This window comes from Neodiprion lecontei, chromosome 6 (genome assembly GCF_021901455.1).
Source record: "Neodiprion lecontei isolate iyNeoLeco1 chromosome 6, iyNeoLeco1.1, whole genome shotgun sequence".
Lineage (NCBI taxonomy): Eukaryota > Metazoa > Arthropoda > Insecta > Hymenoptera > Diprionidae > Neodiprion > Neodiprion lecontei.
This window is the reverse complement of record NC_060265.1, coordinates 23,291,311-23,310,780: the sequence shown is the minus strand read 5'-3', so window position 1 is coordinate 23,310,780 and position 19,470 is coordinate 23,291,311. Positions and strand designations below refer to the sequence as shown.

Below are 19,470 nucleotides of genomic sequence, written 5' to 3'. Positions count from 1 at the left end.
TAAAGGCGATAAAGGTAATGTCTACCATTGGGAAAGCAGTTTCAAACATCTTTCAGCGTCATCACCGGTTATCTCATTGAAAGAATAACCCCCCAGCGTTTTTGTATCCCATTGTAATTGTATCAAACGACTCTAATGTTGTCGTGCAAAATCAATTTTTTGAAAAGGTAGACGTACGCCCCGGAAGTTTCGACACTCGGAGCAAAGATAGCGCCACGTTATCCCCGGTACTCGACAGTCAGTGTGGTTGGGTTGTGTGGTTGCCGTACGCATACGCCGCAATCCGCCGCATACTTCACGCATTTGCAGCATTTGCGCAAGCTTGTGAATCTGACTAAGTGTTTGCCTGTTACTTTGGCTGGGAAACGAAGGCATGGTATTAGAAATTGCATTGCAATTAATTCAGTGAAATTAATTGAGTGAGAGCTTTATACGTAACTGAATATTGAAGCCAGGTAACCTATAATAGTAAAACCTGTTACAAATAACCCTGAAAATTGTACCCGTAAAATTAGCCAAGCCATAATGGCCGCAGGGCAAATTTCGTCGATATCAATCTTTGAACAGATTTTCCTTGTTATAATCGTAATAACTGATAATACGCAGTACGAATATTAATTCAGTCTCCACATTGCACTGATTTGTTCTGCCGCTTTAATTCGAGCCAAATGTAAATGTGTAGAATGGAGGCGGTTGCTTTATCGCGCACAAATCACGCCTACATCTCAGTGTCTGCAATTGTCGATACTACGAATTAACGGACAATTGGCGTTCAAATATCATAAGAAACATCGAATACAGTACATAAGGAAGCGTTTCAGTACCCAAAATACTTAGTAACAAGTGTCACACGCATACTGGCATGATGCCCAAATCTCTAAAGCCTTCGCGAAGAAGTGTTGGCAACAGATAAGTGAAATGGGACACATTGAGATGTTTTTAAAACGTTGAATTTTTATTTTTTCTAGTAATAGTTGAATAACTTGGTCGCTATGGATCAAGAATCTAGGCGTAAAGGGCCTAGAAGTCCTAGTCCAGAGTCTGATGACTCTCACAGGAGAAGGTCACGAAAATATGATCGGTCTCCGTCTCCGAGGAGATCTAGATATCGCAGGTCTAGATCGAGGGACAGAAGATCGCGTTCCAGTTCGAGGGACAGAAGGCGTAAGGAAACTAGCCGCAATCAAGACTGGAAACAACCGGCTCCGCAAACGGCACCTCAAGGACCCCCTCCAGCTGTGGCTTCCTCCAATTATCAGGCTCCTATTCATAACCAATACCAGGTTCAAACAATGATACATGACTAAGCTTAAGAATTTGCCATATGCTCGAGGATTTCATGTTCTAACTTGAATATTACAATTTAAACAGGGGCCACCACCACCAAATACTGGCCAGCCGCCACCGTCATTGGCTGCATATAACCAGGGATACAACTATAATTACAACTACAACCAAACCTATGATTATAGCTACCAGCAGCCGGCAAGTTATCGTAGTGTAAGTACAATGAATTTGTCAATTTGTAGGTTTAAATTCAATCTGTCGATCCATTTTGGGAATGAAATCAGTGTGTAAAATGTACCAAGAGTCAGATTGGAATTGAGATTATTTAACTATCCCACTACCTCTGGTCTAAGGATTACAATTCATCGAGTAGAGATTCGTCCCAGTTAAACAACTTGAATGAATAAATTAGATAAGTTTTTAATCTATCAATGTGCGATATACTTCAGCTGTACATCCTGCCAATAGTAATGGGAATTTGGTTCCGAGCACTTGGGAACATTTCTATATCAAATCTATAAATTAAATTATAATTTATAAATTTTATACACTGATTGCGCGGTATCACCGTATAATTACTACGTATTTTAAATACCCACTATTTAGTCCATCCTTCTGTTCAATAATGTTATTATATGACAAATGTATATCATTGAATTGTACGCTATGATGAACAACAATAGACACAACAAAAAAGCATACTGTCGAACAGTAAGTATATCAATTTTATTATTTTTCTCATTTCAATGAATCGTACTGAGAATAAAATAAAAAACAACAAAGGTTCAACTTGAAGAGTCTTCAAAATACATTCGATATCCCGTTTCAATTATTCGGACTCGCAAAGGTAAGGATTCGTTTAAACTTCTTTCAAGATCTTATTATCGAGAGTCGATATTAATTTTATAGGACTACACAACTTCTGGATGGCAAGGAACCCAAGTACCGTACAACAGTCAACAGCCACCACCTCCACCTAATTTAAATACACAACCCGAGCCACCAAGACCCGTGGAACCTGCACCTCCGGGATTAGCAGCTTCAGTTTTACCAAGACCTGAGGATGCTAAAAAAGAAGGTATACAATCAACAAATTAAATATAGCTATTTCTACGTATCACGTACAGTTTCTAATGAAAGTCAATTTTTTTTACTCCAATCCATTCCACTTCTCTTATATTGTCTTCTGTTTTCAATATGTATCACATTTACACCGATGGAAATTGATTAATCAACGGCTTGTATTTAATTATATTTGGTTGCTCTTTTTTTTTTATCTCTAATCAAAATTTCTTGTTATCCACTTTTGATTCTTTTTTGAATTCTTTTTATAATATATGTTATGATTCTTGAATTCTTACGTGTTTCGAATCATGTACTATTTCATATCTGATGAAATTTATTCATTTCTTATTGATCTTCAAATCAATTGTCAATATCCAATCCATTCCTAACTCTGGAAATACCTCCAAATTACAAACTCAGCAGCAATTGCGGCTGAGGTGAAGCAACAAAAAGCGACATTGAGCAAACAGCGAGAGGAATACATTAAAAAATCTAGCACACTTCAACGTGAATTGGAGATCTTACGTCAACAGTGTGATGAAATAAGCAAAGATGGTGGCAGAGACAACAATCGGATTTTGAAGGAGAATCAAAAGCTCCAGGTAAATAAAGTAAGACTCAGGGAAGTGAGTTATAGTTCAGTCATCTATACATAAATAACGACAAAAACTTGTCTTCGGAGTAAATACCAATGTTTCTGGAATACTTACATACATTCATTGAATTAAACAGTGTTCCTAACTATGGATTTCCCTATTTCTGCGATATCAAACAAAGAATGATAATTTCAAAAAACGTGCGACCCCAATTTTACGAATTCATTCATGAAAGTGAACTTGACTTTGTGATAAAATGGTGTTATTCAGGCACAAAATTTCTCTTACAGATTGAGATTCAGAACAAAATGAAATCTATACACAATGTGATAGACATGCTGACTGGAATCATCGGTGATAAAGCAACAGTGGATGATCTGAAGATGAAATTTAAGTTGGAATCCAATAAAAACTTGAAAAGTCCTAAAGACGAGTTCCCTAAAGGGAAATCCGAATCCCCAGACAGAGGCTCTGTATCAGACTCGGACAAGGAATCTAAAGTAGACAGAGATCGAGAGAGAGACAAAAAGTCTCCCGAAGATACAAAACCAATGTACAATTTTGTACATTATGATCCTGAAATGCATTGGTGTAAGGTGTGCGACATCTTTCCAAAAACTGCGAAGGAGTATTTAAATCACCTTCATAGCAATGAGCACAAAGAGGCTTGCGTGGTAAGTTGAAATCGCTACTACATTTATTATGTAATCATTCGTTCTTTCGTAAATTATATCTATGTAGATGCACATCATCAATGAATTTCATTTAACTTTGATGACGAATACTGCAATTTCCTACAACCGTTGCAAACAATAATGTCATAAAAGCGAACCAGGAGATGGGTCATGTGGTGGGATCGAAATTTTTGGTCCACCTGTCGCTCAACCATTTTGATTAAAAAATTTGGTTTTCTTCGTCCATCTATATTTCGAAGTAATGCTGCTTCTTTATAAAAGCATAGGATTATTAATAACTTTGCGTTCCCCATGACAGGAACGCAAGATAGTTGACATGCCGTGGCATAAAGCCAACGGCGAGGGAACGGAAAAAGAAGTACCATATTATCCCGGACTTCCAACGAAACGAACACCAATCAAGGGTATGATTATTTTTTAATGGATCTTTACTAATAGCATACAAATTCCGTAGCTGCACACTGTTTCCGGTATGTATTGAAGAGGCGACCTCCATCTTTAACTAAGCATGAAACTTTACCTGCCACTGCCACAGCTGTTCGTTCGCAAGGAATTCAAATTTATGAAATTTAGGTGATAGAGCATAAAGTCTGCATTCAAGATTATTCAGGATGGGTACATGAGCACTAGCAACTTAATCTCGTTTTCGAAAATTCGTCCCCGAAATTCACCGTTTTATAAATAAATCTATTATTTCTTTTACCCCCCTATTTTTCTTCCTGTCTGTTCACACCTCAGTTCAATTACAAACCGTCAAATCATTACAGAGGATATTCTGTTGAGTACTTTATAACATTTCTTATGATTTTTTCCTCTTATATTTGTAGCATACTGATTTATAGTTTGCTCACCTCTAAAGACAGGTAATACCTAATCTGTAGCATTCCTCCTTTATGAGTAATTCGAAACTTCCAGGACATTGAACTGAGAAAATATAAGTGAGAATTCAATACTCAGTACAGATTTACCATTGAGCTGATTACTTTACCGTACCACATAAGTCTATGTTCCCCCGTAAGTCTTGTGAGAGGGTCTTATTGACTCCATTCATCTGTGTTTTGTATATTGTGAGATATTCTAAGTAAATAGAATACTTTATGTACGTGATAGTGCACATTTATGTATATCATCAAATATGAAGAAAGAAGATAAGTCAACAGAATGCCTAGTCCTTACTACTCAAAGAAATTGCTCATTAGCAGTGAATAATTTCAAGTAAGACGTATATGTGTAAAACTATATTAAATAAAATTGTCATAGAATATATATGAATCCATGGATTGTGATGAAAGTCAAGCTGTGCATAATTCTCTCAAACAATGCCTGACTTATGTCACTTCAAGCAAATGTTTAATAGCTTTTAACTTTAATCTGTAAATTCAAGTGTGAATAATGTATAATTACCTACTTCACTTACATGCGGTATGTAATTTGTATAAATGATGCACTGTAATATTCATGTAAAGAATAAAAACTTCCCTTCCTTGTTTCTTACAGCTATGAGCAGCTATCACGAATTTGAACAGAAGTTGACAAACTTGACTGAAATAATAATATTTACAAAATTTTAATAGTGTTTATTTATCTTTTCAGCCACTTGAGTATATCGTGGAAAAACATAAGGTCATTCTTTATAAACTTACCAGCCTTGCTTAATATGTGTAAATTTTCATAGCTCAATGTTGAACAAATTTTGATTCCAGGTCTTCAATTTTTCATCTCTGCTACAGCGTGGTATTGCAAACTCTGTGATTCATGGATCGGTGACCTGCATTGCGCCAGTCTACACTTGAAGTCAAAGAGGCATTCAGAGAATTTTTCTGTGAGTAGATTTTTTATTTTATTTTAATTGAGATTGATCAACCAATTTATGCCGCATCTTTAACTAAATCTCTTGACAGCATTGTAGTATTCATATTGAATTTATATGAATTTTCACAATCCATTTGCAAATAATAGAGTGGAAAAAATGATTATTGCTTAAAACATGTAATATCAAATTTTTGAGCATGACGTCAATTTTACAATGTAAAGATTCTTTGTTTTATTTCATACGTCGAATAACACAATTAACTTGAGTTGATTTCTAAGTACAATTTTCCTCTTTGAATTGAATACAGCGTTTTGTGGAACAAAATCCTCACTGGGAGACAGACTGGATGGCTGATCGTGAAAAAGCCTTTTCAGAAGAAAAGCACAAGCAAATGCAAATTGAGTTGTTGAAACAGAAAGAGGACGAGCCTGTATCCAAGCCAAAGAAATCTAAAAAGAGCAAAAAGAAAAGTAAGAAATCGAAAAAACGTCGAAACAAGAGTAGTGGGACTGATACATCTTCAGATTCAGATGAGTCATTTTCTGATTCTGATCAGGATAAATCAAAAAGTATAAGAGTTGCTATGAGAAATAAAATGAAGGCCGCTACCCAAGCGATATTGAATGAGGAAATTGATTACCATGGAATGAAATTGAAAGGATCGTGGGCCCAGGTTGCGCAACAAATCAAGCAGCCAACTCCCGAAGCACAACAAGAAGCAGATGATCGTCAGTTATTAAACTCTATAAGAGACAAATTGAAAGCCAAGCAGGAGGAAGAAATTAAAGCAATAGGTCGTCAAAGCCAAGAAAAATTGACCTATGAAGAGATTCACAGTCAAAATCCTCCTTTCCCCAAGAAACCAGATGAAGATTTAGAAGCTTGGGGCCCTAAAGAACCTCCGAAACCGTTTTGGATAAAAAAAGAAGAAGACAAGCAGCCAGCTACTCCTAACAAATCACTTGATGCAGCCAAACCTGAGGAAATGCCCAAACCACATATGGGTTTTTGGACAAAGCAACAAGTTAATATGGCTGTTAAACCAACTGAAAATAAATTACCTGAAACAAAAGAAGAAGATAGAGATCGTGACAGAGACAGATATAAAGATGAGCGTGACCGCAAGTATGAAAGGCGAGAAGAAAAGTATGAAAGGTACGACAGATATGAAAGAAGCGACAGGAATGACAGAAATGACAGAAATGATAGAAACGACAGGAATGACAGAAGACGAGGAAGAGACAGAGAATATTACGATGATCGCAGAAAACGGGAAAGTGGTTCCCCAAGGCGAGACAGAAACTGGCGAGATAGTCCTAAGAGAAGTTATGACAGGTATGAGAAGGAAAGAAGAGAAGACAACTCCTCGAATGACGAATCCAAATTTGAAAAAAAGACAAACGAGCTTGCATCGAAATTTAAAAAAGTTGGTCCGCAGCCGAAAAAACCAATGCCAACAATAACTAAAGGAAAATTGCCGTTCATTGGGAGACTACCCCTCTTTAAAAAGAAAACTGAGGAATCTAAAGTTACAGACAAGGACATAGCTCCACTGCCCTATCAGCAAAGCAAGTTTGAAGACACTCCAAGAGTTCCTAGCGAAATAATAAATCCACCTGGTGTGGTCCACATTACGAAGTTAGCAACTCCAGTAAATCTTAATAACGGAAATTTGAACCAGTTGAATAAATTACAACAGATGAAGATACTAGTCGCACCACCCCCGCCGATGCTGAAAGAAAGTAAAACTCTGACACCTCAAGTTGTTGACATGGAAATTGAAAATCAATCTGAAGGAGTTATCATTGAACAACCAATTATTGAACAACAAAAACCAAATACAAACGTACCCAAACTACCGCCGCCTCCGAGTCATCCGCCACCACCAATAAGTCGACCTCCGTTTATTCCTACTCCCCACGTTTCAACCAGGCCACCGTTTGTTTCTAATAGACCAGCATTCCTATCAACCCAACCACCATTTGTCACACATCCTCCAATACGCAAACCACCAATACAGAATGTTCCTCCCTTCATTCCAATGCAACCACCACCTCCAGTACAAAGCAATTCAACATTTGCTCAAATTCATACAAATCCACCACCTCCTCTACCATCTGCAGAAACTTCGATACATGATGTGGCAGATATACCTGAGCCAGCAGAAAAACGTGCTGACCCATCTATACCACTACCAGAAGATTTGCAGGAAGCCTTGAATATCATTTTTCCAAAAGAAGAAAAAGATGCTAAACAAACTCAACAACAAGAAAGCGTCATGTATGCAACAATGTACAGTATGTTGGGATGCATTGGATATGGACCTGAGTATATGGATCATCCACCACCAGAAATAACTCAAGCTGAACCTGAAGGTGATACACAGCCTGGACCTGACGACTTGAAAATGTTAGGGATTGACGAAGGCGATACTATATTTTAAACCGACAATTTCATATGTGCCAGTGATAGTTACAGGGACTTCAAATAAATATATAAAGATACGTATTTGGGTTGGTAAACATGGTAATTCAGTTCATTTTTTCTCAAGAGCAACAAGGTAAATATCAATTTGAATCTGAATTGGAAACGTGTGGATAACAATGGTGGTTTACTGTAGTTAGAATTTTATAAATTTGATGTTATCATTGCTTCAGTTCTTTGATAATTATTTCATTTGCGCGTGTTCATGAACTTTAGGATAAGCATTTCTCATGTATAAGAAAATATGTCAAGTAGTTACTGGTCATATCGACTATAATGTATGTATAATATCGTCGGAAATTAGGCTCATCCTCAAGATTTCTGCTTCTGAATAATAGAGAAAATAATTTCAAACCACGTACTGGATATTTGAGGAATAATTTAAATTGAAGATGTGGAACAACCTGCATGAAGAATTCGAAAAGCTATAAAACTTCGTTTTGTGATTTGTATAAATTCAACAATCTCACACGTTAGTTGTGTATTATACTTGAGGTTTTAAATATTCACATGTTGAAATATGTCATGATTAATTTTCTTCTTTGCAAGTTGCAAACACTGATCACAATATTTAATAGGATGATTACAGTTAAATTAACCAAGCCCATGGTATTCAATGCGACTACAATATTAGTTTATAATTTCATTGTTAATTTCATAATTTTTAACTGTCTAAAGCGCAGTATGGAACATGAATAAAGATAGATACTCCGAAACAACTATGGTATTGTCCCCACTTAATTCCACTAAAGACTTAATTTATATCACGCCCATGTTTACTATTAGCTATACAGTATTTGAACAATTCGCCAATTAATAATGATTTAATCCAATAAAAATTCAAAAATATTCATCATGTGTAAACGAAATTTTATTTCAGTCTTAGAATACATTATAGTATGAAATAATGAATTGTTGTAAACGATAATAAGTATACTATTACAAGTCGCTTCATTATATTTTATTCCCATAAATCATAAAATGTTTACGAGACAAATTAACTCATATAATGAAGTATTCCTAAAAGTATGGCAAATATTTGAATAATTTCAATGCCAAGAATCGATATTGATGTGTAATATTTCAAGATGAACTTTATGGAATGTTAGAACAGGATTCTTCACATCAAACGTATACATTATCTAATCATATGAAATTCTAAAAACGTTAAGATTCAATTGGCCTTATAAATCAGTATCTACGTTCCATGATTTGGAAATGATGTACAAAATCATTCAAGTAAATCGAGTTCAATGGAATGACTAGCTTGTCATGAATCACATTCTCTTCAAACATAGTTTCGGATCTCCTCATTATAGTAAATGAGTTTAATTGAATCCTCTAGTAACAAATGGCAAATTAATTCATGCTCAACATAATACCATAAAAATACGAAATGTAACAATGCGGAATGACATTAAGATATTGTCTATTGTTTTAAGAAAAAGCAACAAAAAAGCTGAACTTTTTTTGGAACGATTTGTTTAATTAGAGCCATGAAACGGAATGAATCATTGAAATACGGTGCTTGACTTATCAATCAAGTGCAAATGAAAAGAATTCCTATTGTGCACTAATGGTGCTCCATGTGGTCCATAAATGGTATGAGGCATCACACAATAAAAATATTCAAACATAACTGCATATTTTTCACACCAAATGAAAAGATTACGAAATTTGGGGCACTAGACCAGCACTCGAAATATTATCGCCACCACCAGCAGTTTGGCTGGCCTGAGTGCAGACCAAAACTGGCGCAACGCAGACTTGAACTGATATTTGATCGTTCTCAATTTTTAAAACTTCATCCCAACACGAAACTGGTTTTTCAATGTCTAAAGGAATTCTTTTACCAGCTTCAGTTGACGTTGAAAAACTGTCGTCCATTATCAGCATTGCCTTTTGTACATCAACCTGAAATTAAACAATAATTGGTACTCAAGTTATTAGAAATCATCGATGATTCTACTACCACTCTGCACAATCAAAGGCTTATTGAGTGCTCCCTTTCAGTGCTGCAGTAAAAAAAGAAGTGGAACTTGACAAAAAATATTATACTCACATTATTTGATCCACACACATGGCGATTGGCTGTTAATGATGCCTTTGCTGCTGCAGCCATTGTGTTTTTCCATCGAGAATTTTTCACATTCAAAATTGCCTGATATGCTAAAGTATGAACATGAATACGTGTCAACTGTCTCGCATTCATAAATGACTTCTCGTTTCTCCGTACCAGTTTGAACAGCGTTCTCATTTGGTCCAAAACTGTAGCTACTCTCGGATTTGAATCAGCAACCAATGAAATATTTCCATACAACATCAAGTTGTGCAAATTAGTAACTTCTTGTTCATTCATGCCTAAACTGTCTGCAAAGGGTATGACTAGCTCAGTCAATTCCAGCAACAAACTTTCCTCTGTAAATGAAGCCATTTCAAAATGTATCTTTGTCGATTTTGGCTGGGCGATCATCTGCTGCTTCACTTTTAATAACCGACTTAGACGTACTCCTAGAAAAAAAGGAAATTCTATAATTTATAAAAAAAAAAATAGAAAAACAAATGCCAGATCACACCCAAATGAAAGATTTTATACCTTCAGGAAAAGGATAATTATCCATCATTTGTAAGCCAGAAACGACGAACAAGTCTGGAGCAAATTCTGGTAATAATTTATCAAACTCTTCCAATGAACTGATGGTAGGATTATTAATGTCGTTGTGCACGATGTACCTAGCCAATATCAATCACTTGAATAATGTATGTCACAGGTTAAGATGTGGTACAATTAGTTGCTATTTCTTTAAAGAATTTGATATATTGCAATTATTGTATTCATTAATATTTACCTATATTATCTCACCTATTAGCACGAGAGCTTGTATAAGGTCCCCATGATTCACCACGTTTGTATTCCAGGACTAAATGTACATCATCTCTGTTAACATCACCTCCAACGACTCTGATGTTAGAAGGAATCATTTGTTGAAGTGCCTTTGTCATTTTAGCTGCGAGCAGCACATCGCAACCTTCTTTGACAAATCTAAGAGCCATCACAGGCGCATTACCACCAATAGTTGAGTAGGAAGATGGGAATGATCGAGCGTGAGAAACAAGTTTCTCAAATAGTGAACTGTTCGACATGAATCGTCTGAAAAGAACATGAATATTTCCTTTGAACTGATCAAAATTTATTGAGGATGAGGATTTATTGAGAAGTTTTAAGGGGAATATTCTGATCACTATTAAGACGTGCCTGATGGAAAGATGACAATTATCGAATGAATAATTAATAAGAATGATGAGTGGTGAATTGCAAAATTATTCATACTCTGCCGCAGCTCCATGACGAAAATAGTATGCAAAACTTTTCAACAGTTCTTTTTCGGTAGTTATTTCGTCGAAATGTTCAGGAATTCTAATATCGTTTGAGTATTTCAATAAATACTTAGCGTCGATATAAACATCGGTACATATTCCATAACCTATTGCAACTTTCGGTCTCGGTAATCCTTCATGTTTCGTTTCGACCCTTTCTAGGCCTTCTAGTACAGCGATCAATCGTTTCTGTAACGTATTTTCTGATTTCCTGTAATAAATTGCTAATACTATCACTAAAATAGACACTAGGGTCCCAAATTTTAACCCTTTATACTCCATTTCGACGATCGAAGCACGAGTCACGTCCGCCGCGTCACAAACGGAAGGATCAAAAGTCACTTTCTGTAATCTGTCTGCTTAGATTTACATACTAGACTGCTAGCTTTATGGGGCTTTTCGCCATCTGCGTCCTCCCCTACACGCGCTACTCGATCCGGTGCGCGGTCGGTAAGTAAAGGTATCACAAACTGATGTTACCATCGTTCACCACGTGTACCCAGATAATACAGAGTCAAATATTCTTATGCTTGTGGAATGTCGAACAGGAACAGACCGAAATTTTCATATAACCCCATACGGACGCCGTATACTTTTCAACTACGCAAATTCATTTCGGCCAAATTCGATTATATCAATCTAACTCCATCTGATCAACAAAAATATTATTATCATAGATGCACAATAAACATGCACCTGGTTTACCGTTAACAGAATTAGAAACCTTTTCTTGATGCAAAGAATGGGAGAGATATAGTGTAAGAAGTGAATCAAAGGATAGAAATATATAGTTGTTCGTATATGTACCTTATGTAATTTCTGTACATATGTTTAATACTCCACTCATATCGTTAACTGAAGATAATAATATGTATCTTCAGTCAATGCTCATACCTTCATTCCGAAACATGCAGCTGACATATAAAAATAATTTCTTAACTGATGTTAGATTTCCGTGGTTTTTGAAAAATGCAGTTTATTTGCAGCGGAAAACCCAGACCATTTTACACAAAAATACTACTCGTAAATATTTTTTGGAAATTAAGTAAGTCTCGATTGTTACTAATGTTTGGGTCCATGCTACAATAAACTCCGATGTACCTCAGGCAATTATTATCACAAAAATAATTAATAAAAATTTAAAGATGATCAAGGTTCCTTTTTTCATCTTCTACTCATATTTACCTGGCTAGATTGCGACTCTGTTCGCTGACCCCCAAACACAAGATTGCTTAGAAATTTATTATCAAGTGGTCCAGATTATAATTAGTCATATCTGTTCACTTTATTATTTCGTTTATGAAAACCTCGTAAATACGCAAAACAATCAACAACTAAACCAGAATCGAAAACATCAATCGCTGTAAGACGTTGGCGTTTACCCATCACAAGACGATTCAGAAATCTTTGAAGAAATGGAAACAAATTGAAGTAGAATAAGTGCAATCACCAAAATACGACAGAGCAGTATAATTCTACAGTAAAATACAAACCGAACATGCCCTATGAACGACTCGACAAAAAAAACTCTGACACTAAAACGATCTCAATAAAAGACTGTAAAACTATTTAAAAAAAACTACAGCTGAATAAATTTTATCACACTTTGTGATAATGATGATTCTGAACTACATCGCTAAATCTGTCTATCGGTGAAAACAAGGTGACTGACCCTGAACCAGACCTAAGCCTAAAAAATGAAACGTTAATTTTGCAGTATAGTCAACAAAACTCAGTAACCTGGAATAGATGAAAATATAATTAGTAACATATGTCGGTACAGACAGAAATATACCAAGCTTAGGTAAGTAAAAATATATAATTAACGAAAAAGAGACAAATTAATTAGTTAAAAAGATTTGATTATCTGAAACAGACAAAAGGTTTGATTAACTGAAACAGACAAAAGGTTTGATTAGCTGAAAGAGACAGAAAGTTGGATTAGCTGAAACAGAAAAAAGGTTTGATTAGCTGAAAGAGACAAAAGATTTGATTATCTGAAACAGACAAGAGGTTTTATTAACTGAAGCAGACAAAAAGTTTGATTAGTTGAAAGAGACAAAAGGTTTGATTAGCTAAAAGAGCCAGAAAGTTTTACTGGCTGAAACAGAAAAAAGGTTTGATTAGCTGAAACAGACTAGAGGTTTGATTAACTGAAGCAGACAAAAATTTTGATTAGCTGAAAGAGACAAAAAGTTTTATTAGCTAAAACAGACGAAAGGTTTGATTAGCTGAAACAGACAAAAGGTTTGATTAGCTAAAAGAGCCAGAAAGTTTTATTAGCTAAAACAGAAAAAAGGTTTGATTAGCTGAAACAGAGAAAAGGTTTGATTAGCTAAAAGAACCAGAAAGTTTTATTAGCTGAAACAGAAAAAAGGTTTGATTAGCTGAAACAGAGAAAAGATTTGATTATCTGAAACAGACAAGAGGTTTTATTAACTGAAGCAGACAAAAAGTTTGATTAGCTGAAAGAGACAAAAGGTTTGATTAGCTAAAAGAGCCAGAAAGTTTTACTGGCTGAAACAGAAAAAAGGTTTGATTAGCTGAAACAGACTAGAGGTTTGATTAACTGAAGCAGACAAAAATTTTGATTAGCTGAAAGAGACAAAAAGTTTTATTAGCTAAAACAGACGAAAGGTTTGATTAGCTGAAACAGACAAAAGGTTTGATTAGCTAAAAGAGCCAGAAAGTTTTATTAGCTAAAACAGAAAAAAGGTTTGATTAGCTGAAACAGAGAAAAGGTTTGATTAGCTAAAAGAACCAGAAAGTTTTATTAGCTGAAACAGAAAAAAGGTTTGATTAGCTGAAACAGAGAAAAGGTTTGATTATCTGAAACAGACAAGAGGTTTCATTAACTGAAGCAGACAACAATTTTGATTAACTGAAAGAGACAAAGACAAAAAGTTTTATTAGCTAAAACAGACAAAAGGTTTGATTAGCTGAAACAAACGAAGGTATGGTTAGCACAATCACATGAGTTCAAATACTGACAAAAAATGGGTCGAGTCCAACATGATATTCGCTTTAATATTCGTTGCTTTCGATTATTAATTGTATTGATGAATGAAAAACATTCTAAATGTTTTGAATCGACATCTCTTTCTGCTTTGAGTTATTACAGTGAATATCTTTTCCGACTGAATATTCCATAGTTCTCAGTGCATTAGTTAAAAAATTGACTTTATTGCCCTGAATCAGAAAATAATACAATCAGTTAACCGAGTATTTCTGTACATTTCAGATATATTTCATGAATACTTAAGTCAAGATTCTCCACTATCAGTATACACTACCGTGATTTTTGTTCCTGCACGTTATGCGTCGGTTTTCAAATGCCATGTTTACTTTCATAACTGAAAGGTATCAAGTCCACGCGCAAAAGGCGCCGTGGAACTTGAAAACTTTATTATTCGTCAAAACATTGACCGAAGACCTGAAAAGTCAGCACATTGAAAGTGTGTAACTCTTTTATGTACGGTATGCAAAATCGATGCGCAAAAAAACGTGTCCGATTCCCGTTATTAGTTTACGCGCATGAAGCTGCGTCCAACTCTCGTGATTAATCTACGCGCAATGAGGCGCGACAGATTAAACTGTCAAAAAATCTGTATTATCTGGGACTGGTCCCAAAAATTCTGTAGAAACCCAATCCACATCTGCATCTTTTTGAATTAGATACATTACTATGCGGATTGTTGTTCTCAGATTACAAATCGAATCGAAATCGAGAGGGAGGTTGGAGGGCATGCATTATTATGTGGCGTGACGGTCGGCGGTCCTCTTCGACGCGAAGTCTTCGAGCTCAGCATCTCTCTCCATCTAGCGTACCACGGAACGCGATAGATGGTCCAGAGATGCGTTTTGCCCATTCAAACGATCACAGAGATCAATTGAATGGAATAATGATCGGTAATGACTGAATGATTAAATTGAATAACAATTGAAAAATAGTTCCAGAGTGACAAGAAATAGGAAATTCAATCTCGTTAGTATTCAAATGCTTACTAATGGTCGAGAGACTTGAATACGGAGTCTTTTGAGAGAAAAAGGTTTTGTGATCGTTTGACGCTGTGGATTACAAAAGTTAGTAACATCACGGTACATCGCGACCTTCCTACCCTTGCCTGTTTCCCAACGGAACCACCCGACGGAAAAGCGAGACTCACACACACATGCATAAGCCCCGCGACGGATCCCAAAACGTCCACCTACCTACCCGGTTACCTATATTCGATCTAAACGATACTCCATTTTTTCAAACACACATCATTCTTCATCATTTGCGCTGTGGTCACTGACTTACGTTTTCGTTGGTTACCTGTTTCGAGTAAAATGTTTTTGTATCATAGTCTGCCTACTCGGAATACAGTATCGCGGTTGTTCCCGCCAACCCTAATGTTGTACGCATTATTTTAGTAAATGCTGGCAGACTATCGGTACATTAACATTTTGTAAAATTGATTAAAAACATCCTGTATGCCAATTAGCATTTTTCTAAGCGAGCTAAGCCAGCAGTTGATCAATACTTGTTGGCTGTTAAAAGATTGAAAATGATACATAACATCAGATGCATTTTGATTACGTTACGTTATGCCAGACATCGGAATTTTATCGATTTAACAATAATGTGAATAATTGAATACGTTCAAACCTCAGGTGAAACCACCATTTTAACGACACCATGGATAAATTTAAAAGTAGATTATTACATCATTTACGAAACACAATTCGATCTCGCGAGTGCCGAGTAAGTGATGGTTACCTGTCGCGATGCTCATTCCACTTTTAGCAACGTGTAAAATTTCTACCTTTAAGTAAGCTACGGTAAAATAAATTGCGAAAAAACAATTATTCGACTGAAAGTCAAGCACGTTGCGATCGTGAATGAGCCTATCCATGCAGCTAAGAAATCGAAGATTTGTGTAACAATTGTTACCGCCACGCCACGTGACAGAGGAATCCCAGGGAAAAATACCGATAACCTAACACGTGCAAACTCACCAACGTTGCCGAGAAATGGAAAAGTTACTCGGAAGTCTCTGCTTAAATCTGTAAAAAACAATAGTATTAATTTAACAAATTGGCTTTTCAGTTCGCAAATTAATTATTACAGTTTAGTTTCACATCCACTGCATGTTATGCAAGAACAAAAGTTTGGCCTGTTCGGCTCTATACGATGTACCACCTTGAATTATCAATCAATTAAAATAAGCATTGTTACCTCGACTCTGGGTTGCTCCACACTTTTATACGTAGTAGTTCTTGTAGCATCTCAGGTTCATTGGTGAAGCGTCGCACTTTGTAGATAATTCAGATCTTCACTAATCTCTTATAATGCACAAATCCGCACCGCAATAACACTCGATCCTACACTCACTTTTTGTACTGTATCTGTCTGTTTGAACCGACTGAATAACCTTGCTAACAATGCAACTGCGCATTTGCCGAAAATCAGCCAAAAAAATAATAATATTGACATTCGACGCACAGAGGACAAACAGATATCACTGAAATCTGAAGTTACACAAAACAATGAAAACTCGGGACACGAAATTCACCTTCACTTTCGCAGGACGTTTTTATTTCAGTAACTCAGTTTTTCTTCAGGCTACACGCTGCTCCTCGTGTATTATTCACAGATGAGCATGGTGAAAATACACTGATCGAACAACGTGACACAACCTGAACACCGCGGTCTGAACGTTGAACCGATGCTGGAAACACATGATTTCGCTCCGATTGCTCCGAAACAACTGATGCCGCACGGCGCTCTTCTCATCTCGTGGCCCTCACTCGATGGGTAGAGCGACAGAGAGGGCAAGAAAATTATTATCTTCTGTCCTTTAGAGAACCGATTTGAAGTCGTTCACGGGACGCTTGCGCCGTTGATACGTTATATTTTATACCTATATCTCTACGGTCTCAAGGGCCCGGTGAAAACCCACGTAAGCTACATGCGACGCGATCAAATGTTTAGAGCATTACCGTACATACGACGTCAGACGAAGTATGAATTCTCCGACCACTTACAGATATTTCTTAAACGGGATTTTCTTAACTGTTCAATTTCACTATGACGACGCTATGTTACCCACGTTTTGCACACGGTAGTAGTTGGTTAAGAAGAACTTCTCTCACCGCTGTGGTCAACTGCTTGGTTGATAATACGTGAAACTGCTAATACCTCCAAACCCGGCCAGACCCGGCAAACTGTTACGCAAAATAACCCGGGGTTATCCGTCTTTATATATCGGCTGAACGTTGGTTAAACCTTCGTTAAACACATGTACGAAGCTGTGGAGCACCGTGGAGTAACAAGTAGTTTAATTCGCTCAGTGAGTTGAGTTAAAGAATGGAAAATAAAATCGGTAGAATTGATATCGGATTTATAGAAGACTGCGAAGAATGGAGATTGGCGAGTAGATTCTTTCCTAGTAAAGTGGGGGGTAAACCTGCGTGGCTAAATTTGAAAGATATTCCTCGTAAGGAGGATGTTGAGTGTCAATTTTGCAAACAGCCATGCATATTTTTAATGCAAATCTATGCACCATACGAAAATAATGCAAAGGCCTTCCATAGGACAATATTTATTTTCATCTGCAGAAACCCGAAATGTTGTAAACCAAATAATAACAGTAATTTGAAAGTCTTTCGTTCGCAACTAGAAAAAGATAACAAGTTTTATCCATCCAACCCGCCAATTGAATCCGAAGAGTGGAGACCAGACATAAGTATGCGTTGGCATTCTAAATACTCCATTTTTTAACCATATTTCATTCGTAACCATCATATTTAAGTAATGATATTTTGTTTATCCTTTAATTCCTTGGATTATTCTATATTGTTCTTAAATTTGATTTTGCAGCCACAGAGACTTGGACAAAATCATGTTATGTATGCGGACTCAATGCACCTAGTCACTGTTCCAAATGCAAAAAAGTAAATTACTGTTCTCGGGAACATCAAGTTTATGACTGGACACATGGCCATAAGATTTATTGTGGAATGAGTTGGGATGCGGCAAAATCTAATTTGTTACTACCTGAGTATGAAATCGTTGTTGAAACAGAGGAAAACGATGATCAACTTTCAGGAAGTGAAAATGTGGTTGATGAAAATCAAGAAATAATAGAATATGAAAAATTAATAGTTCATAATGAGGCAGGCACGCTTCAAAATGAAGATAATGTTGATGCTGACTTACTGAAAATGTCTGCAGCAAATGAAGATGAAGTTTTTTTCGAATTTACCACTACAGTGAAGAAATATCCAGATCAAATCTTGAGGTATACTGGATCACAAATTGTTCCCTCTATCAGCAATAATAAGCAACTTGATTTAATATGTACATTATTATATTTATTTTATTTCATATTCCACCAAAGGTATGAGAGGGGTGGTAATGTCTTGTATATATCGTCCGAAAATCAAGTTCAAGAAATTCCAGATTGTCGAGAATGTGGTAGCGAAAGGCAATTTGAGTTTCAGGTCTGTATGGATAAAAATATAACTGAGAAAATCATTGCTTTCCAGTTTCTGAGTATATATATAATACAAAGTTCTTGTACAGATTATGCCACAGCTCTTGAATTACCTTCAATTTGAGGATACGCTGGAAAGTCTGGATTGGGGAATATTGGCTATCTTTACATGTAAAAACTCATGTGAAACAGCGAACGGTTACGTCACAGAATATGTGTGGAAACAAGATATTGTAGATGCAGAGAATAAAGAAAGTTTATGATAAGTGGTAGATAAAAAATATGTCTTTATTTCTTTCACATTGCATAAAGTTAAAAAAATATTTGGGAATAAGTATTTCAAGTTCCATAGATTGGACTACAACAAAAATACTTGCTTACACCACTTATCTTGGATTCATATACACATCATATTAAGTAAAAATTACTTATATTCCTATACTTAATACAAGAACGCTTTTTTCTTAATTATACGCAGCAAGTTCTTGAAATGAGCGTAATGATCATGAGAACAAATACATTATTTTTTAAATTGTCACAGCACCTTTATATAAAACTACTTGATTAATTAGATATACTTGAAACAGTAACTTTTGACACTACTTCCAGACTTTGCAAACAGAATGAAAGTTGTTCTGAAATCAATGGAAATTTTAGGATTTCACGTTTGG

The 19,470-nt window shown here is 36.0% G+C and overlaps 3 protein-coding genes across 5 annotated transcripts; 2 read left to right on the top strand and 1 right to left on the bottom strand.

Annotated features, from left to right (window-relative positions):
• Positions 1–260: 260 nt before the first annotated feature.
• On the top strand, positions 261–9,802 carry LOC107217766 (zinc finger matrin-type protein CG9776). 2 transcript variants are annotated; one of them, XM_015655424.2, is made up of 9 exons: positions 261–455; positions 969–1,283; positions 1,372–1,500; positions 2,197–2,365; positions 2,776–2,954; positions 3,239–3,622; positions 3,942–4,047; positions 5,347–5,465; positions 5,764–9,802. In XM_015655424.2, the coding sequence occupies exons 2-9, from the start codon at positions 993–995 to the stop codon at positions 7,897–7,899; spliced, it is 3,513 nt and encodes a 1,170-aa protein (XP_015510910.1). In that variant the 5' UTR covers positions 261–455; positions 969–992; the 3' UTR covers positions 7,900–9,802. The 2 variants fall into 2 exon arrangements, with proteins under 2 accessions (XP_015510910.1, XP_015510909.1); XM_015655423.2 differs by having other exon boundaries at positions 2,773–2,954.
• Positions 8,012–11,696, bottom strand: LOC107217773 (ADP-dependent glucokinase). Of its 2 annotated transcripts, none has more exons than XM_015655432.2 (5): positions 11,272–11,696; positions 10,804–11,091; positions 10,537–10,673; positions 10,003–10,451; positions 8,012–9,854 (listed from the first exon to the last, which is right to left on the bottom strand). In XM_015655432.2, the coding sequence occupies exons 1-5, from the start codon at positions 11,598–11,600 to the stop codon at positions 9,609–9,611; spliced, it is 1,449 nt and encodes a 482-aa protein (XP_015510918.1). In that variant the 5' UTR covers positions 11,601–11,696; the 3' UTR covers positions 8,012–9,608. The 2 variants fall into 2 exon arrangements, with proteins under 2 accessions (XP_015510918.1, XP_046598610.1); XM_046742654.1 differs by having other exon boundaries at positions 10,804–10,983.
• Positions 11,697–17,591: 5,895 nt separating this feature from the next.
• On the top strand, positions 17,592–19,065 carry LOC107217757 (programmed cell death protein 2). Its single transcript, XM_015655403.2, has 4 exons — positions 17,592–18,049; positions 18,184–18,604; positions 18,704–18,806; positions 18,889–19,065. The coding sequence occupies exons 1-4, from the start codon at positions 17,671–17,673 to the stop codon at positions 19,060–19,062; spliced, it is 1,077 nt and encodes a 358-aa protein (XP_015510889.1). The 5' UTR covers positions 17,592–17,670; the 3' UTR covers positions 19,063–19,065.
• The last annotated feature ends 405 nt before the right edge of the window (positions 19,066–19,470 follow it).